We start from the raw sequence: 26,887 nt of genomic DNA on the forward strand, positions 1-26,887 counted from the left end.
GGGGGATTCTGTTTTCTAATCTAGCTGAAAAGATTTTAGCATCTGTTTTGTGAGTGATCCTTTCTTAAGGTGCTGGACCTTGTGGCTGGTGGCATGTTTGTGCCAAGTTGCTAAAAAGTACATTTGTTAGTAGGTTTGAGAACATTGGTAGCACAGCTCCTGGTAGGAAGATTGCTGGAGTTGGGGTTATGTTGGCCCTACATTTCCCTCATCAGTACCAGTATTCATCAAAAAACAAACAGACAGCAACAACAGCAGGAAAATACAAAACAAAACAAAAAACCCCTTGCTATTCAGTGACTAGCATTGGCTTAGGCAGGTTTGCCTCAGATCAGGGTGTATCTGGAGATCACTTGCAGCTAGGACTCTCTGCCTCTCCTCTCTCCTCCTCTCAGCGTGTATGCTTTAATTATTGCTTCCTTCATGTAGAGGGCACAAGACCTGTGGCAACTGTACCTCACAGCTTCAAGAACAGATAGGAAAGAGCTCTTCCCTATCAGCTCAGCCCCAGTAGAAAAACTCCCTGTGGAAGTGTTCTATCCTTCCTTTTTTTTTTTTTTTTTTGCGTTACGCGGGCCTCTCACTGTTGTGGCCTCTCCCGTTGTGGAGCACAGGCTCCGGACGCGCAGGCTCAGCGGCCATGGATCACGGGCCCAGCTGCTCCGCGGCATATGGGATCTTCCCAGACTGGGGCACGAACCCGTGTCCCCTGCATCGGCAGGTGGACTCTCAACCACTGCGCCACCAGGGAAGCCCCCGGTTCTATCCTTCCTTGTCCCTGGGGTTGTGGGTTCTGTGATAGACCAGCTTGGTCAGATAACCACTCCTCAGCACTCACTGTGCCTGGGGGACTTAGTCACACCAGCTTCCCTTTGGCCCCACATTGGAGCTGAGTGGGGAGAAAATGAGGGTGAGGGCTCTGTGTCATTGTGGAAGAGGAGGAGGATTCGAGGCTAGCAGAGCGCAGGTATGGTCTGGGAGAATGATTTGCAGGGCAGCCATTCCAAATTGTACCTGCTGGGTCAACTCTGCTACATTTTACATGTGTAATTTAACTGGGTAATTTACTTGATCTCTCTGGTGTCACTTTCATTTATAATATGTGCATAACTCTTACCATGCAAGGTCTTGTGAGGTTTACTGTGTATAAAGTGCATATCACATAGAGCAGGGGGTCCCCAACCCCCAGGTCATGGACTGGTACCTGACCGTGGCCTGTTAGGAACCAGGCTGCACAGCAGGAGGTAAGCGGCGGGCAAGTGAGTGAAGCTTCATCTGTATTTCCAGCTGCTCCCCCATCACTCACATTACCGCCTGAGCTCCGCCTCCTGTCAGATCAGTGGTGGCATTAGATTCTCATAGGAGCGCGAACCCTACTGTGAACTGCACATGCGAGAGATCTAGGTTGTGTGCTCCTTATGAGAATCTAATGCCTGATGATCTGAGGTGGAGCTGAGGCAGTGATGCTAGCACTGGGGAGCGGCTGCAAATACAGATTATCATTAGCAGAGAGGTTTGACTGCACAGAGACCATAATAAATTAGTTGCTTGCAGACTCTTATGAAAACCCTATGAGTGTATCAGTGAGTGGCAAATGAAAACAAGCTCAGGGCTCGCACTGATTCTGCATTATGGTGAGTTGTATAATTATTTCATTATATATTACAATGTAATAATAATAGAAATAGGGACTTCCCTGGTGGTGCAGTGGTTAACAATCCACCTGCCAATGCAGGAGACACAGGTTCAATCCCTGGTCCGGGAAGATCCCACATGCTGCAGAGCAACTTAAGCCCATGCACCACAGCTACTGAGCCTGCACTCTAGAGCCCGCAAGCCAGAACTACTGAAGCACGTGCACCTAGAACCCATGCTCTGCAACAGGAGAAGCCACCACAATGAGAAGCCCGTGCACCGCAACGAAGAGTAGCCCTCGCTCACTGCAACTAGAGGAAGCCCATGTGCAGCAATGAAGACCCAATGCAGCCAAATAAATAAATTTATTAAAAAATAAAGTATACAATAAATGTAATGGGCTTGAATCATCTCGAAACCATCCCCCTCCACCCCCGATCCGTGGAAAAATTGTCTTTCATGAAACCGGTGCCTGGTGCCAAAAAGGTTGGGGACCACTGACATAGAGGGTATCAATGAGTGAGAATCTGCTGCTGCTGCTTGTGCTATATCATTAATGTCACCATCATCCCTTCCCCCAAGTCCTCATATTTGACCGTGTTATTTTTCTATAACACACCACTGAGAATGTTCATAAACCTTCAGTAGCTCTCCATTAACTATTGAATAAAGTTTAATTTCCTTAACTTCTCACTGTTTTTTTCTGACCCTCCAAGACCTGGTCCCCATACCTCCTTTTCAGCCTCATCTCTCCATCTCTCTCCACCTTCCTCTCCACACGCTGTGCTTGAGCTATCAGTCTACTCTTCTGTGAAGACCTCATGTGTAAAGTTTTCCATACCTGTGCTTTTGCTGATGTTGTTCCCTTGGCTTGGAATGCCTTCTTTTTCCTACCTTCCCTCTCTTATCAGAATCCTTTTTTTAGTCCCAGATTGAACCTTGAGACCTGGTCACTTCAGTATTGCCTTTCGCATCTTTTTTCCATGGCAGGGAGCCTTCTGTAGTTCATAGCACTTTGTGCCTCTATGCACATAATTTATTTTTGCTCTATATTACAGTCGTTTATATGCTAGTCTTTTTTTTTGGACATTTAAAAATAGTCTAGGCCAGTTATTTTATAGGATATCCCACATTCTGGATTTGTCTGATTGTTTCCTAATTATACTTGCTTTAATTATTTTCACTTATCTCTTTCAATGTTTTCTAACTTATAACCCTGTCTTACTCTTTTTCTATTTACTGTAATCTTATTTTTAAAAATGGAAGAGGGTCAAATTTGACCTTGTTTGAGTTGTATTCTAACTCTCATTGGGTATTTTCAAACCTAATTATTATTTTTCTGTATTGTCTTGACACTTTTGGAGGGAAGATAAGTGTACGGTATGGTAAAAGGGCTATTAAATGCTTAGGGAATATTTTTGTTAACAGTGTTTTTATCAACTATATTGTTAGTAAAGAACTCTTTTCAACCCTGCTTGATGTTGAGAATGTTTTATAAAATGTATGAGTCCTCTTTATATATGTAAGTAAGAAGACTCTCTTCCGTACTTCAATAATAATTTCTGAACATGAATTTCTATAGCTCAGTATTTGCTTTTTTGTTTTATTCTTTTCTTTTTTGAAGAGAGTTTACTTTGATTTATCATTGTAATATTGTTACATTGATAAGCTAAGAATCAGTGAAAACAATGACATAGGCTACGTTAACAGCATGTACTGCAATGAGAAGGGTAAGGCAGATCTTTGTGTACAGACATGCAGATATCTCCAGGAAAGATTGAATTTATTTTTTCCAGCTTTATTGAGGTATAATTGACATATAACATTGTTTACGTTTAAGGTGTACAGTGTGATGACTTGATATACATATATATTGTGAAATGATTACCACAATAAGGTTAATTAACACATCCATCATCACCTGTCATAGTTACCTTTTTTTTTGTAGTGAGAACTCTTAAGATCTACTCACTCAGCCACTTTAAAGTATACAGTACATATTGTTAACTATAGTCACCATGCTGTACATTAAATCCCCAGAACTTAGTTATCTTATAGCTGGAAGTTTGCTTATGGCTCAGTACAATGGATGTAGGGCATCTATGATTTAAAGTGGGACAGTTTTCTTTAAAACATAACCCCAGGGAATTCCCTGGTGGTGCAGTGGTTAGAACTCCAAGCTCTCACCACTGAAGGCCCAGGTTTGATCCCTAGTCAGGGAACTGAGATCCTGCATGCTGTGTGGCACGGCCAAAAAATTAAAAACAAGCGAACAAGCAAAAAAACATAACCCCATGATATTGGCTTGTTTTACTTTGTCACAGAGTGGAGTGCAGAAAAATACCAGTTGTTGAGGTATTAAATATTTTTAAAACTTTAGTTATTTGAGGTTTTACTTTACTTTATTACACATGACTAAGTTAATTCTAGGAATATTTACTGAATGTCAACATGGGGCTTATTATGCAGAACATAGCCTTTGCTTGGCTCAGTCTAGTAGGGGAAACATAAAGGAGAAGCAACATTTTATCAATAAATATTTTTTTATTACCTAATGTATGCCAGACATTGTTCTGAAACATAAGTCAGATACAGTTTCTATCCCTTAAGGAATGTGCAGTCTGTGGGTGAGTCAGACAAGTAACTAGCTATCATAGCACAAGATGGTGCATGCCACAACAAGGGAACACACAGGAGACTCTGGGAGTCCAGGGATGGGAATTCAAATCAGACAGAGGTAGGGCACTTGATGAATGACAGTTGGCAAGGCAGAAAATCAGGGTCAAGGATATTCCAAGCTGAGGAACATTGGATAAGAAATCTCAGAGGCAAAAAATGTGACCCATTTGGGGAGTTGCAAGGAGATAAAGTTAAAGCAGTGTTTCTCAAAACGTGGTCTTGTGTTTGCTTGAGTCAGAATCATCTGGGAGTGATTCTTAAATTCCCAGGTAATTTGTCACCTTCCAGGTGACTCTCAAACTTACTAAAATATGAGAAACATATTTTAGTTGAGAGTTAAGGGCTATGAAGGAGGAATGAAAATATAGTGTAATATATGCTACATTTAAGGTACACATAAAATTCTGTGATTAGTTTTATTTGTATAGACTACAAAACATTTTAAACCTCCCAATTCCTATCTTTAAGTGATGGTGGGGTGAGGTGGGGTGGGGATGGGGAGAAGGGAGGAATATTACTATAAATGTTGTCTCTTTATCCCTAGATGATTTTAAAAACAGTCTGTTTATCTTTTATTCATTGAATGTTTTTGTTTTTCTTTTAGTCCAAGGACAAAATGATGAGAGGCTCTCGCAGAGGATGTGTTAGACTCAGAGTGAGTATTTATTCATTTTTATGAAAACCAATTCCGACAGAAAGAAAAAAAATATTTTGACAGATTAATGGGAGTCTAAATTTAGTTTAGCTCCTTTACTTAATTGTTAGGGCAGGCAACTAAGGCTCAGAGGAAAAAAAAGAACTTCTCCAGGGTAACTCCAGAACCAGGACTAGCACTCAGTTCCTTTGGCCCATGATATAATGTTGTATCCATGACTTAATGCACCTACTGATTTTTTTAACCTCTATTTTATATCCAGGGACAGGGGCTGGAAATTAAATGAGTTGTAGTGTTGGCAATAGCGCGAACAGTAGAAAAAAACTGAAAAATCCCCACTTTCAGCTGCTTAGTTCTTCCTGTTCAACACTATTTAATAATGGTTTTTGTAGCAGTGATGTCCAATAGAAATATAATGTGAGCCACATATACATAATTTAAAATTTTTGTAGTAATCACATTTAAAAAGCAGGTGAAATTAATTTTAATAATATATTTTGTTTATGCCGGTATATCCAGAATATTATTTAAACAGGTAATCAATACAAAAATTATTAATGAGATATTTTACATTCTTTTTTTCATGCTAAGTCTTTGGAATCTACTATGTCTTTTGCACTTATGGCACATCTTTGTTCAGATTAGTTGTACTTCAGGTGGCCTGTAGGCACATGTAGCTAGGGGCTACCTTATTGGACAGTGCAGACCTATAGCTTCAGGCTGCTTTCAATTGCTTGTTCAATTTCCACCGTGGTCCAAATAGCTAAAGACAAGAAAGAATGCAGGCTTGGGGATATAGTTTCTAGTACTCCGTTGTATCTAAAGAAGGGCCTACCTCTATCATAACTTGGTAAATCAGCTTCTAGTGGCCTTTTCTTCTTTCAGGCTCCTGTTGCTTTCTTTCTGCTATCTTTTTTCTGCACCCTTACTTTTGAAGATGTAAATGTAAATATTTGGTAAACATACGATTGCCTTTATTAGCAGTAGTTAATTGGTAAAAATGGGAAATAACTGAGAAAAAAACCAAATTCTAATGGAAAAATTTTGGCACTGAGATAGAAGTAAGTATGGTGAATTTACAGGATGGAAATGAGACAGGCTTGTTTTGAACAGACGTTGTATATGTGATAGCATAAAGATTTTTGAAAATTCAGCTTATTATACTGTTTACTGTCTTTTTTCCTTTCCTTTGGTTTTGGTTTTGCCTTCTTGGTTTAATTGCTTTTCTAACCACTTGCCATTGACCTCAGTCACCCCTCAGTCTGGTATGAACTGCTTTCTTGGCTTGAGATAGACTCAGTGGTGAGACTTTGGCAGAGCTGCAGTGAGACAGCTCTTCAGTCGAATTCAATCTGGATTTGAGCCGCTGTCTCATTGTTACATTTAATGTGCTATTTTTTTCTTTTAAATATAGCTTAATTAATTATTAACCCTTGTGACTACCATCTAGGTTAAGAAATAGAATTTGGCCAGTTACCTCGGAAGGCTCTCTATTTGCCCCATTCAAATTACAGCCACCTCCCTGTCTCTTAAAGTAACCATTGTTCTTTTATAGGAATCACTTCTTGGATTTGCTTTCCTAAATTCTATATTTTATATTACCCATTTAAAAAAACTTGCTATCTTTTGTTTGCAGTTATGTATTGAAGAATCCAGACCCTTTGACCTGTAGGAGCTTTCCATAATGTAGATTTTATTGATTGCATACTGGTGCAATTCAGCGTGTTCCTCTGTCTCTGCTTTTCTTGCAAATTGGCAGGTGGATCCAGAGACTGGATCAGACTTAGGTTTGATCCCTTTGGCAAGACTACAGGCAGTGTTGTGTTCTTTTATCAGTAGACACATGATGTCTGGTTTTTGCTCTTTATTGACATTAGCAACTTTTTTTCTTTTCCGGCTGCGTCACACAGCTTGCAGGATCTCAGTTCCCCAACCAGGGATTGAACCTGGGCCATGGCAGTGAAAGCACTGAGTCCTAACCACTAGGCCACCAGGGAACTCCCAGATATTACCAACTATTGGTGCTCAGTAGCTAGATCCATTTGGGGGTTGAAAATTATGATATTTTATCATTTTTTTAAAATTTTTATCAGAAATAATTATATAAGGAAACATTTCTCTTCATCTATTATTTAATTACCCAGTGGTACAGTTCAAATAGACAGGATAAATAAATGCTCGATCATTTCCTTTTACTTACTCAATGTTCAAGATAATGAATTGACTTAAAACAATACTCATATATATCTATATATCCAAAAGAATTGAAAGCATAGCCTTAAACAGATATTTGTATACACATGTGCTTTTCGTAGAAGCGTTACTCACAATAGCCTAGAGGTGGAAGCAGCCCAGTGTCCATATGATGGATAAATGGATAAACAAACTGTGGTATATACATACAGTGGAATACTGTTTAGTCTTAAAAAGGAGGAAGGAAATTCTGACACATGCTACGACATGGATGAACTTTAAGGACATTGTGCTGTGTGAAATAAGCCAGTCACAAAAAGACAAATATTGTTTGATTCTACATATATGAGGTACCTAGAGTTGTCAAATTCATGGAAACAGAAAGTAGAATGGTGGTTTTCAGGGGCTGAGGCAAGAAGGATTAGGGATTTCTTGTTTAATGGGTACAGAATTTCAGTTTGAGAAGATGAAAAAATTCTGGAGATGGATGGTTAGGGTGGCTGCACAACAATGTGAATGTATTTAGTGGTACTAAGCTGAACACTGAAAAATGTTAAAATGGTAAGTTTTATGTTATGTGTACTTTACCACAATTAAAAAACTCCCACCATTTATTATCTACAGTTCTGTAGATCGGACATCTCAGAAAGATTCTCTCCTTGTTGAAATCAAGATATTGGCCAGGCTGGGCTCTTATCTGGAGACTCTGAGGAAGACTCCAAGGCGAGAGTCTGCTTCTAGGCTCATTCAGGTTGTTGGCAGAATTCAGTTCCTTGTGGTTACAGGACTGAGGTCCTCATTTTCTTGCTGGCTGTCAGCTTGAGATCTGCTCTCAACTTCTAGAGGCTGCACATACTCCTTGTCATGTGGCCCCTCCATCTTCAAGTCAGCATGGTGCATAGAATCCTTCTAGTGCTTTAAACCTCTCTGACTTTTCATTTCTGCTACCAGCTGCAGAAAACACTCTGCTTTTAAAAGACCTCACATGATTAGAATAGGTTACACCCACCAGATAATCTTTTTGCCATGTAATCACTTCAGTGATTACTCATCCTGTACATAATCACTGCAGTAACATTTCATCATATTTACAGTTTCCACTCACACTCAAAGGGGAGGAGAGAATACAGGGGCAAGGGTCATTTGGGGGGTGGGCATTTTAGAATTCTACCACACAGCATGACAAAGAAGAACTAGACATACCTGTGTTTGAATCTTATTTTTGCTCCTTGCTTTGTTGACTGGAAGAGGGAAGCTATCTGTAAGCCTCCTGAGCTTGACTTTTCTCTCCTTTAACGTGGGGATTATAATACCCTTGCAGAATTTTGTGAGGATTAGGCACTTGACACATAGATGGAAGCTGTAAATTAGTAGTGTTCGTGTGTGTGTGTGTGTGTGTGTGTGTGTTTTAAGAGGTTCTGTGGTAGTTTCAAGAAGCAGAACTGCCATTTGGCTTCCTATTTAGGAAACATCTGGAGAGATTGTTTGCAATATAGGTTCCCAAGTCCCACTCTCTAGAGATATACTGTTTTAGAACTGGGTCTGAAACCCTTATTTTATTTTATTTTATTTTTTGCGGTACGCGGGTCTCTCACTGTTGTGGCCTCTCCTGTTGCAGAGCACAGGCTCCGGACGCGTAGGCTCAGCGGCCATGGCTCACGGGCCCAGCCGCTCTGAGGCATGTGGGATCTTCCCAGACTGGGGCATGAACCCGTGTCCCCTGCATCGGCAGGCGGACTCTCAACCACTGCTCCACCAGGGAAGCCCTGAAACCCTTATTTTTAAACAGATTCTCCGGGTGATTGTGTTGTACAGCCAAGATTGGGACCACTAGTGTAGTAGAATCAGAGAGACCTGGAGCTGAATCTCACTCAGCTTACACTCCTTACTGACTCTGTGCCTTTGGGCAAATTTCTTAACCTCTATGAAAATAATATATAACTTGCAGGGTTGTGAGGTTTAGCAATTATGCATGTACAGAGTTTGGCACGTAGTGTATATCCAATATATGATAACTGCTGTGGATGATGATGATGATGATGACAGTGGTGGTGATAGATAATGCACCTGTCATCTAGATTCCAGATGAGCTTAACGAGCTGTCATTGACCTGTACCACAGATCTCTCCCCGCCTCTTCATACATCCCATCCTATGTGCCAATCACACTGCACTTCTTCATGTTTCCTCATTGCTTCTGACATATATTTTTCTTATGTCAGGAATGTTCTGTGCCCTTATCTGGTGAGCTCATCTTTAAGAGACTTTTCAAAAGGTGTTTCTTCATGAAGCGTTCCTGATCCACATCCTTCTAACAGATTTGCTTCTCTTCCATTTGTCAGTTATATCCATGATAGTACTTTTACATGGTATTACACGTTAAGTAGTCTGTTTTCCCCAGTGAGTTCAATAGTGAGTTCCCATCCACTGTCATACGTGCCTGGTACACTGTAAGTAGGTTCTCAAAAAATGCTTATTGTTGATTTCATGTGTTTATAAAAGTAAGGAATACATTTTGGGGAATTTGCCTCTACTATAGTTTACATACAAAAGAAGTATGGAAGTTATGTTAAACACAGCATGAGCCAGTGGTATGGATGTGTTTTATTAAAAAAAAAAAAAAAAAAAAAGCAAAATACCCGTGTGGTTTTAGGCTACATGAAAGAAGATTAGGAAGAGGAACCAGCAGTTATTGAGGAAGCTCTCTGGATCAGTTACTGTGCTGGCTGATTTTCATTGACATTCCCATGACAGTCCTCTCAGGCTAACGGTGTTATTTCATTTGACGAATGAGGAGACTGAGACTCATGTTACATTTAGTAACTTACCAAAGTCACACAGTTAGTAAATGGTGAATCTGGGATTGAACTTGGGTCTGTCTCATTCCAAAACCATGTACAGTCCATAATGTTACCAGGCTCCTCTTCTTCTGTTTTTTTTTGGTCGTACCATGCGGTATGAGAGATCTTAGTTCCCCGACCAGGGATCAAACCCATGCCCCCTGCAGTGGAAGTGCGGAGTCTTAACCACTGGACCACGAGGGAAGTCCCTGGGCTCTTGTTCTTCTTGACTAGAAGAGTCAGTGCAGATGCTCCAACTTGATGCAAGGACATGTAAAACCAGTGGAGGAAAACCACTTCCTTCCCCTCTACTTTCTTTGACTGTATTGGTGGCAAAGTGTGGCCACTAGATGGTGCCCTTGCCTTGATGGAAAAGTAGAATATTGGTTGAGTCCTGGGGTCTGATTTTTTCTGTCCTGAGACTCACCAAAAAGCAAAACATCGACATTTCCAGGTAAAATCTGAAAAATGGAGAAGTAGTAGCATTAAAGAGGCAGTGTGGGGTAGAGACAAGAACAAACCAAAAATGAAATGGAATTCAAATCTGGATTCTGCCACTTACTAGCTTTGTGACTTTAGGCAACTCATCTATTCGGTTCTGAGTCCTATTTCCTTTAGCTCTGGAATGGTCTCATGTCATTTACTCATATAATTATGAATATCAAATTAACTGATACATTAAAAAGTATGGGACTTGCCTGGTGGTCCAGTGGGGAACACTCCATGCTCCCAATGCAGGGGGCCTAGGTTCGATCCCTGGTCTGGGAACTAGATCCCACATGCATGCCGCAACTAAGAGCCCACGTGCCTCAACTAAAAGATCCCGTGTGCAGCAACTGACCTGGCATGGCCAAAAAAAAAAAAGTATCCAAACACAATGTTTGGGACTTAGGTTCTTTTTTTTTTTCTTTTTTACAGTTATAAGGGACTTAGGTTCTTAATGAATGGTAGTTACTGTTGTAATTAATAATTCCTGGCGAGAGGAACCAACATGGCGGAGTAGAAGGACGTGCTCTCACTCCCTCTTGTGAGAACACCAGAATCACAAGTAGCTTCTGGACAGTCATCGACAGGAAGACACTGGAGCTCACCAAAAAAGATACCCCACATCCAAAGACAAAGGAGAAGCCACAATGAGACGGTAGGAGGGGCGCAATCACAGTAAAATCAAATCCCATAACTGCTGGGTGGGTGACTCACAGACTGGAGAACACTTATACCACAGAAGTCCACCCACTGGAGTGAAGGTTCTGAGCCCCACGTCAGGCTTCCCAACCTGGGGGTCCGGCAACGGGAGGAGGAATTCCTAGAGAATCAGACTTTGAAGCCTATCGGAATTTGATTGCAGGACTTTGACAGGACTGGGGGAGACAGAAACTCCACTCTTGGAGGGCACACACAAAGTAGTGTGTGCATTAGGACCCAGGGGAAGGAGCAGTGACCCCGTAGGAGACTGAACCAGACCTACCTGCTAGTGTTGGAGGGTCACCTGCAGAGGTGGGGTTTGCTGTGCCTCACCGTGAGGACAAGGACACTGGCAGCAGAAGTTCTGGGAAGTACTCCTTGGTGTGAGCCCTCCCAGAGTCTGTCATTAGCCCCAACAAAGAGCCCAGGTAGGCTTCACTGTTAGGTTGCCTCAGGCCAAACAATCAACAGGGAGGGAACCCAGCCCCACCCATCAACAGTCAAGGAGATTAAAGTTTTTACTGAGCTCTGCCCACCAGAGCAACAGTCAGCTCTACTCACCACCAGTCCCTCCCATCATGAAACTAACACAAGATCTCTTAGATAGCCTCATCCACCAGAGGGCAGACAGCAGAAGCAAGAAGAACTACAGTCCTGCAGCCTGTGGAACAAAAACCACATTCACAGAAACACAGACAAGATGAAAAGGCAGAGGGCTATGTACCAGATGAAGGAACAAGATGAAACCCCAGAAAAACAACTAAATGAAGTGGAGATAGGCAACCTTCCAGAAAAAGAATTCAGAATAATGATAGTGAAGATGATCCAGGACCTCGGAAAAAGAATGGAGGCAAAGATCGAGAAGATGCAAGAAATGTTTAACAAAGACCTAGAAGAATTAAACAACAAACAGAGATGAACAATACAATAACTGAAATGAGAAATACACTAGAAGGAAACAATAGCAGAATATCAGAGGCAGAAGAACAGATAAGTGACCTGGAAGACAGAATGGTGGAATTCACTGCTGCAGAACAGAATAAAGAAAAAAAAATGAAAAGAAATGAAGACAGCTTAAGAGACTTCTGGGACAACATTAAACACACCAACATTCACATTATAGGGGTCCCAGAAGGAGGAGAGAGAGAAAGGACCCGAGAAAATATTTGAAGAGATTATAGTCGAAAACTTCCCTAACATGGGAAAGGAAATAGCCATGCAAGTCCAGGAAGCGCAGCGAGTCCCATACAGGATAAAGCCAAGGAGAAACATGCCGAGACACATAGTAATCAAATTGGCAAAAATTAAAGACAAAGAAAAATTATTGGAAGCAGCAAGGGAAAAACAACAAATAACATGCAAGGGAACTCCCATAAGGTTAAGAGCTGATTTCTCAGAAGAAACTCTACAAGCCAGAAGGGAGTGGCATGATATACTTAAAGTGAGGAAAGGGAAGAATCTACAACCAAGAATACTCTAACCAGCAAGGATCTCACTCAGATTCGATGGAGAAATCAAAAGCTTTACAGACAAGCAAAAGCTAAGAGAATTCAGCAGCACCAAACCAGCTCTACAACAAGTGCTAAAGGAACTTCTCTAAGTGGGAAACACAAGAGAAGAAAAGGACCTACAAAAACAAACCCAAAACAATTAAGAAAATGGTCATAGGAACATACATATCGATAATTACCTTAAACGTGAATGGATTAAATGCTCCAACCGAAAGACACAGGCTTGCTGAATGGATACAAAAACAAGACTCATATATATGCTGTCTACAAGAGACCCACTTCAGACCTAGGGACACATACAGACTGAAAGTGAGGGGATGGAAAAAGATATTCCATGAAAATGGAAATCAAAAAAAGCTGGAGTGGCAATACTCATATCAGATAAAATAGACTTTAAAATAAGGTTACAAGAGACAAGGAAGGACACTATGTAATGATCAGCGAATCAATCCAAGAAGAAGATATAACAATTATAAATATTTATGCACCTGACACAGGAGCACCTCAATACATAAGGCAACTGCTAACAGCTCTAAAAGAGGAAATTGAGAGTAACACAATAATACTGGGGGACTTTAACACCTCACTTATACCAATGGACAGAGCATCCAAAATGAAAATAAATAAGGTAACAGAAGCTTTAAATGACACAATAAAAAAATAAAAAATAAAATTAAAAAAAAATGACACAATAGACCAGATAGATTTAATTGATATTTATAGGACATTCCATCCAAAAACAGCAGATTACACTTTCTTCTCAAGTGCTCATGGAATATTCTCCAGGATAGATCACATCCTGGGTCACAAATCAAGCCTCAGTAAATTTAAGAGAATTGAAATCATATCAAGCATCTTTTCTGACCAAAACACCATGAGATTAGAAATGAATTACAGGGAAAAAAATGTAAAAACCACAAACACATGGAGGCTAAACAATACGTTACTAAATAACCAAGAGATCACTGAAGAAATCAAGGAGGAAATCAGAAAATACCTAGAGACAAATGACAATGAAAACACGATGATCCAAAATCTATGGGATGCAGCAAAAGCAGTTCTAAGAGGGAAGTTTATAGCTATACGAGCCTACCTCAAGAAACAAGAAAAATCTCAAATAAACAATCTAACCTTATGCCTAAAAGAACTAGAGAAAGAAGAATAAACAAAAACCAAAGTTAGCAGAAGGGAAGAAATCATAAAGATAGGAGCAGAAATAAATGAACTAGAAACAAAGAAAAGAATAGCACGGATTAATAAAACTAAAAGCTGGTTCTTTGAAAAGGTAAACAAAATTGATAAACCATTAGCTAGACTCATCAAGAAAAAGAGGGAGAGGACTCAAATCAATAAAATTAGAAATGAAAAAGGAGAAGTTACAACAGACACTGCAGAAATACAAAGCATCCTAAGAGACTACTACAAGCAACTCTATGCCAATAAAATGGACAACCTGGAAGAAATGGACAAATTCTTAGAAAGGTATAACCTTCCAAGACTGAACCAGGAAGAAATAGAAAATATGAACAGACCAATTACAAGTAATGAAATTGAAGCTGAGATTAAAAATCTTACAACAGGGCTTCCCTGGTGGCACAATGGTTGAGAGCCCACCTGCCGAGGCAGGGGACACAGATTTGTACCCCGGTCCGGAGAGATACCACATGCCACAGAGTGGCTGGGCCTGTGAGCCATGGCCACTGAGCCTGCGTGTCCGGAGCCTGTGCTCCGCAACGGGAGAGGCCACAATGGTGAGAGGCCCGTGTACCGCAAAAAAAAAAAAAAAAAAATCTTCCAACAAACAAAAGTCCAGGACCAGATGGCTTCACAGGTGAATTCTATCAAACATTTAGAGAAGAGCTAACACCCATCCTTCTCAAACTCTTCCAAAAAATTGCAGAGGAAGGAACACTCCCAAACTCATTCTGTGAGGCCACCATCACCCTGATACCAAAAGCAGACAAAGGTACTACAAAAAAAAAATTACAGATCAATATCACTGATGAATATAGATGCAAAACTCCTCAACAACATACTAGCAAACAGAATCCAACAACAAATTAAAAGGATCATACACCATGATCAGGTGGGATTTATCCCAGAGATGCAAGGATTGTTCAATATATGCAAATCAATCAATGTGCTACACTATATTAACAAACTGAAGAATAAAAACCATAAGATCATCTCAATAGATGCAGAAAAAGCTTTGACAAAATTCACCACCCATTTATGATAAAAACTCTCCAGAAACTGGGCATAGAGGGAACCTACCTCAACATAATAAAGGCCATATACGACAAACCCACAGCAAACATCATTCTCAATGGTGAAAAACTGAAAGCATTTCCTCTAAGATCAGGAACAAGACAAGGATGTCCACTCTCACCACTATTATTCCTCATAGTTTTGGAAGTCCTAGCCACGGCAGTCAGAGAAGAAAAAGAAACGAAAGGAATACAAATTGGAGAAGAAGAAGTAAAACTGTCACTGTTTGCAGATTACATGATACTATACATAGAGAATCCTAAAATGCCAGCGGAAAACTACTAGAGCTAATCAATGAATTTGGTAAAGTGGCAGGATACAAAATTAATGCACAGAAATCTCTTGCATTCCTATACACTAATGAGGAAAAATCTGAAAGAGAAATTAAGGAAACACTCCCATTTACCACTGCAACAAAAAGAATAAAATACCTAGGAATAAACCTACCTAGGGAGACAAAAGACCTGTATGCAGAAACCTATAAGACACTGATGAAAGAAATTAAAGATGATACCAACAGATGGAGAGATATACCATGTTCTTGGATTGGAAGAATCAATATTGTGAAAATGACTATACTACCCAAAGCAATCTACAGATTCAATGCAATCCCTATCAAATTACCAATGGCATTTATTATGGAACTAGAACAAAAAGTCTTAAAATTTGTATGGAGACACAAAAGACCCGAATAACCAAAGCAGTCTTGAGGGGAAAAAAACGGAGCTGGAGGAATCAGACTCCCTGACTTCAGACTATACTACAAAGCTACAGTAATCAAGACAATATGGTACCAGTATAAAAACAGAAACATAGATCAATGGAACAAGATAGAAAGCCCCGAGATAAACCCACGCACATATGGTCAACTAATCTATGACAAAGGAGGCAAGGATATACAATGGAGAAAAGACAGTCTCTTCAATAAGTGGTGCTGGGAAAGCTGGACAGCTACGTGTAAAAGAATGAAATTAGAACACTCCCTAACACCATACACAAAAATAAACTCAAAATGGATTCGAGACCTAAATGTAAGACCAGACACTATAAAACTCTTAGAGGAAAACATAGGGAGAACACTCTTTGACATAAAACACAGCAAGATCTTTTTTGATCCACCTCCTAGAGTAATGGAAATAAAAACAAAAATAAACAAATGGGACCTAATGAAACCTAAAAGCTTTTGCACAGCAAAGGAAACCATAAACAAGACGAAAAGACAACCCTCAGAATGGGAGAAAATATTTGCAAATGGACCAACAGACAAAAGATCAATCTCCAAAATATATGAACAGCTCATGCAGCTCAATATTAAAGAAACAAACAATCCAATCCAAAAATGGGCAGAAGACCTAAATAGACATTTCTCCAAAGGAGACATACAGATGGCCAAGAAGCACATGAAAAGCTGCTCAACATCACTAATTATTAGAGAAATGCAAATCAAAACTACAATGAGGTATCACCTCACACCAGTTAGAATGGGCATCATCAGAAAATCTACAAACAACAAATGCTGGAGAGGGTGTGGAGAAAAGGGCACCATCTCGCACTGTTGGTGGGACTGTAAATTGATACAGCCACTATGGAGAACAGTATGGAGGTTCCTTAAAAAACTAAAAATAGAATTACCATATGATCCAGCAATCCCACTACTGGGCATATACCCAGAGAAAACCATAATTCAAAAAGACACATGCACCCAATGTTCATTGCAGCACTATTTACAATAGCCGGGTCATGGAAGCAACCTAGATGCCCATCAACAGACGAATGGATAAAGAAGATATGGTACATATATACAATGGAATATTACTCAGCCATAAAAAGGAACGAAATTGAGTCATTTGTTGAGATGTGGATGGATCTAGAGACTGTTGTACAGAGTGAAGTAAGTCAGAAAGAGGAAAACAAATATCGTATATTAACGCATATTTGTGGAACCTAGAAAAATGGTACAGATGAACCGGTTTGCAGGGCAGAAGTTGAGACACAGATGTAGAGAATAAACATATGGACACCAAGCGGGGAAGCCGTGGGGAGGTGGGGATGGTGGTGTGTTGAATTGGGTGATTGGGATTGACATGTATACACTGATGTGTATGAAATTGATGACTAATAAGAACCTGCTGTATAAAAAAATAAATAAAATGAAATTCAAAAATATAAAAAAAAATAATAAGTCCCATTGGTAAGATGAATCTCAGATTTTGAAGAATCTTATGGGGCCTTAGGAATCGCCCTAGTAATCACTAAATATATTGTGAGTTTTTGAAAACTATTAATCCATGTGTGACTTAAAGTAACTTTTTTTATCCAATGCTTCATTCACTGAGTACTTCACTTCATTCACTGAGTACTCCATATATCAAGTGTGCTGGTCATCAGAGTTGACTGATTCCCTGAGGGATATGTCCTCTGTATTCTCTTCTTTTAGTCCATCACAAGAGAGTTCAGCAGTGTACCATGATAGATTATTAATAGTTTTAGCACTGACTTCTTCCAGGGCTTTATTTCAATGATTCTACATTATTTTTTCATATGTTAACATCTCTGGCATTGGGATACATTTTATAATCATTGATGTCTTAGAATGGTTACAATTAGGTATTTCTAGGTTAATGTATAACCTTAAGAATGTCTTTCCCCCTCATCCTCTTAGATCTGCATCATTCTGTCAATTGTTTTATCACTTCATTATGAAAAATTACTTTATTGATTTATGCCTTTTTTGTTAATTCACTAGCTTTTGTGGAAACATCTCTTCTCTGTGAATTTGACCCTGAAAATGTCCTTTCTTGGGCAAAATGTAAACATCTGTTTAATCTCTGTGATTGGTACATAGATGTCATTAGTGCTATATTTTCTGAATGTTTATAATATTTTATGACTAAATTAAAAATTTTTTAAGTGATGGAAAAAGGTATTCCAGGAAAATATTAACCAAAAGAAAGCTAGGAAATAGTATTAACATCAGAAATAATAGACTTCAAGTCTTGCCTGGATTGATTTCAGAAAGTAAACCTAAATTTCATTCCAGTAATTGTATAGCCTTGCAAGTTTTGCAGCTTCTAAATAAAAATCCCTGGGAATCTAATAATGAAGTGTTGGTGGTTAATAAATAAATTAATAAATAATAGACTTTAAGAAAAAAATTTCAGTTGTATGGAAAAGGAGAATGCCTCAAACCCAGTGTCACATACGTAACATTCTCTGACAGCAATGGAATAAATTAGAAATCCTTTATAAAACAGTAGCCACATGCCACCTCACACACATACTTGTAAATAATTCATTGGTAAATGTAGAAATTATAATGGAAATTATGAAATATTTAAACCTGAATGATAATCAAGGTACACGTTAAAACTGCATCTAAAGCAGTCTATGATTTATAATCACAAATGAATATATTATCAAACAGAGATTAAAAATTAATGAGCTAAGCATTATATTCAAAAAATTAGAAAAAGGGCTTCCCTGGTGGCGCAGTGGTTGGGAGTCCGCTTGCCGATGCAGGGGACGCGGGTTCGTGCCCCGGTCTGGGAGGATCCCCCATGCCGCGGAGCGGCTGGGCCCGTGAGCCATGGCTGCTGAGCCTGCGCGTCCGGAGCCTGTGCTCCGCAACGGGAGAGACCACAACAGTGAGAGGCCTGTGTATCGCAAAAAAAAAAAAAAAAAAAAATTAGAAAAAGAAAAAAGTAATGGTAACGAAAGTAGAAAGAGAAAATAAAGGGAATTTTTAATAAGAGTCCCTTATTAATGTAGATGTCAAAATCTTAAGCAAAATACAGTAAACCATACCCAGTAATGTGTAAGCAAAAAGTATTATGACCAAACAGAGTTTATTCTAGCAATACTAGGATGCTAATTTTATAATTAAGATAATTTACCATAGTAATAGACTAAAAAGGAAAATTACATAACCATCTGAATAAATGCAGAAAAAGCAGTGAATAAAATGAAACATGCATTCAAGATCAAACAAGTTAGGAATAGAACATTCTTAACCTGATAAGGAGTATTTTCTAAAATGCTCCAGTGTTCTTAATACTGAAATAGTAGAAGCATTGTCTTTAGAATCAGTAGCAAGACAGAGATGCCTGCTTTTGCTGTTTCTTTTTTTTTAAACTGAAGTATAGTTGATTCACAATATTATGTTAGTTTCAGGTACACACCATAGTGATTCAGTATTTTTTCAGATTATATTCCACTGTAGGTTATTTCAAGATAATGACTGTAATTCCCTATGCTAAACATTATATCCTTGTTGCTTATCTATTTTATACATAGTACTTTGTATCTGTTAATCCCATACTCCTAATTTGTCCTTCCTCCCTTCTCCCCTTTGATAACCACAAGTTTGTTTTCTATATCTGTTTGTTTTACATATACATTTATTTGTAATATTTTTTAGATTCTACATATAAGTAATATCATACAGTATTTATCTTTCTCTGTTTGCCTTATTTCACTATGCATAATCTCTGGGTCCGTCCACGTTGCTGCAGATGGCAGTAGTTCATTATTTTTTATGACTGAGTAATATTCCATTGCATATGTATGTGTGCGTGTATATATACATACATATGTATGTATATACATAAACATATACCACATCTTCTTAATCCAGTTGCCTGTTGACAGGCACTTGAGTTGCTTCCATGTCTTGGCTATTGTAGATAGTGCTGCTGTGAACATTGGGGTGCATGTATCTTTTTGAATTAGTATTTGTTTTTTTCTGGATATATACCTGGGAGTGGAATTGCTGGATTGCATGGTAGTTCTATTTTTAGTTTTCTAAGGAACCTCCATACTGTTTTCCATAGTGGCTGCACCAATTTCCATTCCCACTAACAGTGTACAGTGGTTCCTTTTTCTCCACATCCTCTCCAACTTTTGTTATTTGTAGACTTTTTTGATGTGAGGAGTGAGGTGATATCTCATTGTGGTTTAGATTTGCATTTCTCTAATAATTAGCAATGTTAAGCATCTTTTCATGTGCCTGTTAGCCATCTGTATGTCTACTTTGGAAAAAAGTCTGTTCAAGTCGTCTTTGATTGAGCTGTTTTTTTGTTACTGAGTTATATGAGCTGTTTGTATATTTTGGATATTAACCCCTTGTTGGTCACATGATTTGCAAATACTTTCTCCCATTCCATAGGTTGTCTTTTTGTTTTGTTGGTGGTTTCCTTTGCTGTGCAAAAGCTTTTAAGTTTAATTAGGTCCCATTTGTTTTGTTTGTTTTGCTTTTATTTATTTATTTTTGCCTTGGGAGACTGGTCTGAGAAAATATTACTACGATTTATGTTAAAGAATGTTCAGCCTATGTTCTCTTCTAGGAGTTGTATGGTTTGTGATCTTGCAGTGAGGTCTTTAAACCATTTTGAGTTTTTTTTTTTGTATATGCTGTTAGGGAATGTTATAATCTCATTGTTTTACATGTGACTGCTTGGTTGTCCAGTTTTCCCAGCACCACTTGTTGAAGAGATTGTCTTTTCTCCATTGTATATTCATGCATCCTTTGTCATAGATTAATTGACCATAGGTGTGTGGGTTTATTTCTGGTCCCTCTATTCTGTTCCATTGATCAATGAGTCTGTTTTTGTGCCAGTACCATGCTTTTTTGATTACTGTAGCTATATAATATGGTCTGAAGTGTGGAAGGTTTATATCTCCAGCTTTTTTCTTTTCTCTCAAGATTGCTTTGGCAATTCAGGCTCTTTTGTGGTTCATGTGAATTTTAGGGTTATTTGTTCTAGTTCTGTTAAAAATGCCATGAGGATTTTGATAGGGATTGCTGCTTCTCTAAATATTGTACTCTGGAGGTCCTAGGGAATGCTATAAGAGAAGATACAAAAGATATAAGGTTTGGAAAGAAGAATCAAAATTAGTACTTGCAGAAAATGTTTCTGTAACTGTGCTAGGGGCCCTGGCAAACATATAACACAAGAATAAGAAACAAAAGAATTTGAAGAAAAAGGATTGGAAGTGAAGAATAAACATTATTGATGTTTGCAAATGATATGATTGTCTACATTAAAAAAATCCACAAGAATCTAAATAAATACTATTTAAATGTCTCACCTTCAGCAAAGCTGTGTGGTGTGGCCAAATAAATAAAAATTTTAAAAAATTAAAAAAATTCTATTTAAATAGTAACAAGAACACTAAGTCACCTAAGAATATATTTTATAAGATAAATACATTCCTTTGATGGATAAAAAATGTAAACATCATTGAAAGACTACAGGAAAATCTGAAAATAGATAAAGCTATCTCATCTTCTTGCTTATTAGACTCAATATCATGTGTATATTTATTTCTCCTAAATTAATCTATAAACACATGTAATCCCAGTCAAAAATCTCAGTTAGGCTTAAAAAAGAAGTTGACAAGATGATTCTAAAAGTCATTTAAAATGGTAAAGGGGCAAGAAAATTTTCAAGAATAAGGAGTTGGGGGACTTGCCATTCCATATGTTAAGACTTTTTAAATGAAACTATTGTAAATTAAAATAAGTATGATATTATTAGTATAAGGGGAAGGAAATAGATCAGTGGCATAGAAGAGAAAGCTCAGAAACAGAACCACACATCAATGAGAATTTAGTATATGACAGCATTGCAAACCAGACACTATCACTCAGTAAATGAAGCTGGATCAATTGGCTGCCCATATGGAAAAAAATAAAATTATTCCCTACCTCATGCTATGCACACAAAAAAATTCCAGAGGTATTAAAGGTATAAAATGAAAATTTATACTTATAAGAGTTTATAGAAGAATGTCCTTATAGTATCAGGATAGAGGAGGATGTCTTAAAACACAAACTATGATAGGAAAGATTGGCAGATTTAACAACATTCAAATTTTAAAACCTTTCAACAGCAACAAAAGACACCATAATCAAAGAGAAAGACAACCATTGGGCAGGAGAGAAAATATTTACAATGCATATAGTTGACAAAGGATTAATATCCAGAATATATAAAGAATTCCTACAAATCAAATAGACAAAAAGAAAATCCAAAGAACACATACAAATCAGTAGAAAAGAAAAAAGAATGCCCAAAAAGAAAATGTACAAAGGATACACTCAATTCATATAAGAGGAAATAAGAATGGCAATAAATATAACTAGATTCTAATTCTCAGTAATTATCAGAGACTCTAAATTAAAAGTTCAGTAAGAGAGTATTTTCATCAGTTTGCCAAGGATTTTTAAAGTCTGATTTTATCTAGTGTTGGCCAGTGATTGGGGATATAGGAACTCTCACACAGTGCTGATGGGAATATTAATTGGTACAACTGCTTAGGAGAGCAGTTTTGTAGTCTTCAGTAAGGTTGAAGGTACAAATGATTCTACATAAAAATGGAACTCTCTTCCATTTCAGAGGGTTTGCTTGACATTTTCTTGCAGAAGTGTTGCCAGGAGACATATACAGTGATGATTATTGCTGCATTATTGGAATAGGAAAAATAAAAAATAACCTAAATGTTCTACACAGTGGAATTGAGACATTGTGGTATACTTATATAATAAATACTATATAGCAGATAAAATGTACATACATATTCTCAACATAGATAGTATATGTGTGTATATGTATGTATATACATATGTATACACACATACATATTCTTGACATGAAAAGTACATATATATATATATTTATTTACTCAACATGAACAAACCTCAAAATAATATTGAGTGAAAAAAGGAAAGCAAATTATTCACCACTCTATTAGTCACCAGAAAATTCAATAAATACTTGTTGAAACAATGAATGATGCTGAAGTGGGGGCATGCAGCAGTGTCTTTGGTGAGCAGGCTGGACCTTAAGCTTTCCTGCTTCCCTCTATATTGTTGACTCTTCTCTCTCCCCTCTAAACTATGTGCTCTTGCAGGGCAGAGATATATCTTATTCCTATATATATCCCCTGGCTGTTATTGCTCCTGGCCCAGAATAGGTATTTAATAAGTATGTTGAAGTAATTAGTGAATATTGCTTATTATACCTATGCCCTGTTAAGAACGGCCTTTGGATCAGGAGTTGCAAGACCTGAATTCTCCTGTCTTTTAGTTGTAGGACCTTGGGCAATTTTTTTTACTTCTCTGAGTCTCAGTTTTCTAATTTCGAAAGAAAAGTAATACCTGTTCTGCCTAAATGTGTTATATGAAAGTAAGATCATATACCATAAGGTCATATAATGTAAGAATGTAAGAATGTTATATGAATGTAAGACTTCTAATATTTCAGCAGTGAGGGAAAGTATGTGGTTGTAGAGTTGCAGTGGGAGTAGCTGTGCTGTGTATTCTTAGCACTGTCAACGTTCCTTTTAGGAGCTGTGTGAGCAATCTGTGTCCCAGAGGAGTCATCATTCCTTTTTTATTATCTTTGGAGCCAGTTTACCAGTTTACTTTTTTCTTCTTACAAAGGGAGATTGGCCCTAAAATAGCCAGCGTTCTGTTTTTTCCCAAGGCGTGAGAGCAAACCTATCTTTCTGTCTTTGGTACCAGAACTATGATTCATGTCTGAAGTATGTTTGTGTGTATATAAGAAAGGAAAAGAGGTAAAGTCAGGAAACTCAACTGATTTCATGACTCCATCTTCTATTACTTTCTGGAACCTGGATAGTGTGACCTGGAGCAGCAGGCACCTTGGTGAGCCCAAGTACTGGCAGAACCTGAAATGTTGATCATCTGAAACCTTCAGAAGAAAAATCATGGAAAGTCATTGAGTGATATATATGTTTATTATGTTGGCACAATGGGTCATAAAAGCAGGGACAAAGTAAAAACTTTGGTATATTGATGGGTTAGCATAACAAAGAACTTTGGTTAATGATAGAGTATTATTCCATATATGGATTAGCAAAGGGAGTTTGCTTTACCAAATGTAAAAGATAAATAGTATAAACCCAGATAAGGGGAGAGGAAGGATGTTTGGTGGAAGAGAGCTTGGGGCAATTGGTAAACCTCAAGCTGCCCAACTATAGAATTTCATGAGAGATGAGAGGTAGGCATGGAGCAAATCACTGAGGGCCTTTGGGCTAGGCCATGATAGAGTGACCATATCCCCTATAGCAGGACACTCCTGAGAATAAAGGGGGTTCTATTCATTATTATGCTAAGATAACAGGAATAATCTGGAACTGTTGCAGGTAAACCAGGTTATACAGTCACATTATTTGAAGGTAAAGAACAACCACTGATATGATTACATATCCTATGAGGAGTGGGAGGTTAAAATAAATTTTGGGCGGGAGACTTGGACAAGTCTGAATAATAATCTTGACTGGAAGGCACTGAGAGAGGTGGGCCATTTGCTAGCTGAGGTTGTATAATTGAGAAGGATTGTTGGTGTTGTTTTTGTTGTTGTTAGAGAATGTAAAGTCTTGGCACGTGTAAATGAAGTTGGGAAAGAGCCAATAGAGAGGGAGAGGAGTTGAAAATTGGTACAGTAAGAGATCTGAGGAAAGGTAATAGGCACCTTTTCTATTATGACAAGTGGAAAGGAAGCAAGAGTGGATATAGATGCAGGCGAGTCTTTAGGTGGGAGGGCATAGCAGGTTTAGAGTTCCTACCTGATGACTGCTTATGCTGTTGAGGGTTCAAGGAAGGTAGAGAAGATTTTAAATAGCTACAGCGGACAGTGAAAGAGAGACCAATAGCAAGACAAGGATGCCCCCCACTACCCCTGTATTCAACATTGCCAGCCACTCTAGGGTCAGTCTTACACCAGGCAGTCCTAGCCAATGAATAAAGCAAGAAAAATAAATATAAGGTATAAGGATTGGAGTAGAAGAAATAAAACTGTTATTATTCATAGCAGCTTTAATTAAGCATACAGGAAATCCAAAAGAATCTGTAGATACTATTAGAATTGATAAATGAATTTAGCAAGGGTACTGGATACAAGGTCACTATACAAAAATAAATTGTATTTCAATATATCAGCAACTAGTAATTAAAAATGATTTTTAAAGAATAGAGAACATTTACCATAGCATCAAACATTAATTACTTAGAAATAAATATTAAGAATAGGGGGGACAAGACATTTACTCAGAAAACTATAAACACTGAAGTTAAAAAAGACCTAAATAAGTGGCAATCCCAGTTTGTTCCCAGTCAGTCCAGTCAGTATCCTAATAAGTGTGTGTGTGTGTGTTTGTGTATGTGTGTGTGTGTGTGTGTATGTAACTTGTTCCACTGCTGACTCTAAAATTTACAAAGGGCCAAGAATACCGACTTTGTTAAAAATTTATTTATTTTTCTTATTAGTCATCCATTTTATACACATCAGTGTATACATGTCAATCCCAATCTCCCAATTCATCACACCCCCACCCCCACCCCTTGCCTCTATCCCCCCTTGGTGTCCATACGTATTTATCTACTTCTGTGTCTCAATTTCTGCTCTGCAAAACGGTTCATCTGTACCATTTTCTAGGTTCCACATTAATGCGTTAATATACGATATTTGTTTTTCTCTTTCTGATTTACTTCACTCTGTATGACAGTCTCTAGATGCATCCACGTCTCTACAAATGGCCCAGTTTCTTTCCTTTTTATGGCTGAGTAATATTCCATTGTATATATGTACCATGTCTTCTTTATCCATTCATCTGTTGATGGGCATCTAGGTTGCTTCCATGACCTGGCTATTGTAAATAGTGCTGCAATGAACATTGGGTGCATGTGTCTTTTTGAATTATGGTTTTCTCTGGGTATATGCCCAGTAGTGGGGTTGTTGGATCATATGGTAATTCTATTTTTAGTTTTTTAAGGAACCTCCATACTGTTCTCCATAGTGGCTGTATCAATTTACATTCCCACCAACAGTGCAAGACGGTGCCCTTTTCTCCACACCCTCTCCAGCATTTGTTGTTTGTAGATTTTCTGATGATGCCCATTCTAACTGGTGTGAGGTGATACCTCATTGTAGTTTTGATTTGCATTTCTCTAATAATTAGTGATGTTGAGCAGCTTTTCATGTGCTTCTTGGCCATCTGTATGTCTCCTTTGGAGAAATGTCTATTTAGGTCTTCTGCCCATTTTTGGATTGGATTGTTTGTTTCTTTAATATTGAGCTGCATGAGCTGTTTATATATTTTGGAGATTGATCTTTTGTCCGATGATTCATTTGCAAATATTTTCTCCCATTCTGAGGGTTGTCTTTTCGTCTTGTTTATGGTTTCCTTTGCTGTGCAAAAGCTTTTAAGTTTCATTAGGTCCCATTTGTTTATTTTTGTTTTTATTTCCATTACTCTAGGAGGTGGATCAAAAAAGATCTTGCTGTGATTTATGTCAAAGAGTGTTCTTCCTATGTTTTCCTCTAAGAGTTTTATAGTGTCTGGTCTTACATTTAGGTCTCGAATCCATTTTGAGTTTATTTTTGTGTATGGTGTTAGGGAGTGTTCTAATTTCATTCTTTTACATGTAGCTGTCCAGCTTTCCCAGCACCACTTATTGAAGAGACTGTCTTTTCTCCATTGTATATCCTTGCCTTCTTTGTCATAGATTAGTTGACCATAGGTGCATGGGTTTATCTCTGGACTTTCTATCATGTTCCATTGATATATGTTTCTGTTTTTGTGCCAGTACCATATTGTCTTGATTACTGTAGCTTTGTAGTATAGTCTGAAGTCAGGGAGTCTGATTCCTCCAGCTCCACTTTTTTCTTTCAGGACTGCTTTGGCTATTCGGGGTCTTTTGTGTCTCCATACAAATTTTACGATTTTTTGTTCTAGTTCCGTAAAAAATGCCATTGGTAATTTGAAAGGGATTGCATTGAATCGGTGGATTGCTTTGGGTATTATACTCATTTTCAAAATATTGATTCTTCCAATCCAGGAACATGGTATATCTCTCCATCTGTTGGTATCATCTATAATTTCTTTCATCAGTGTCTT

General features: G+C 38.2%; 1 protein-coding gene across 5 annotated transcripts in view; it reads left to right on the forward strand.

The window, feature by feature from the left end:
• OSBPL9 (oxysterol binding protein like 9) overlaps positions 1–26,887 on the forward strand; it is a 169,051-nt gene that overhangs the window by 23,036 nt on the left and 119,128 nt on the right. For all 5 annotated transcript variants that reach the window (XM_067726130.1, XM_067726131.1, XM_067726132.1 and 2 more), the window contains exon 2: positions 4,919–4,969. In XM_067726130.1, coding sequence (XP_067582231.1) covers positions 4,919–4,969 — 51 coding nt within the window. The remainder of the gene's footprint in view (positions 1–4,918; positions 4,970–26,887) is intronic.

The sequence above is a fragment of the Pseudorca crassidens genome, chromosome 2 (genome assembly GCF_039906515.1).
Source record: "Pseudorca crassidens isolate mPseCra1 chromosome 2, mPseCra1.hap1, whole genome shotgun sequence".
NCBI classification, from domain to species: domain Eukaryota; kingdom Metazoa; phylum Chordata; class Mammalia; order Artiodactyla; family Delphinidae; genus Pseudorca; species Pseudorca crassidens.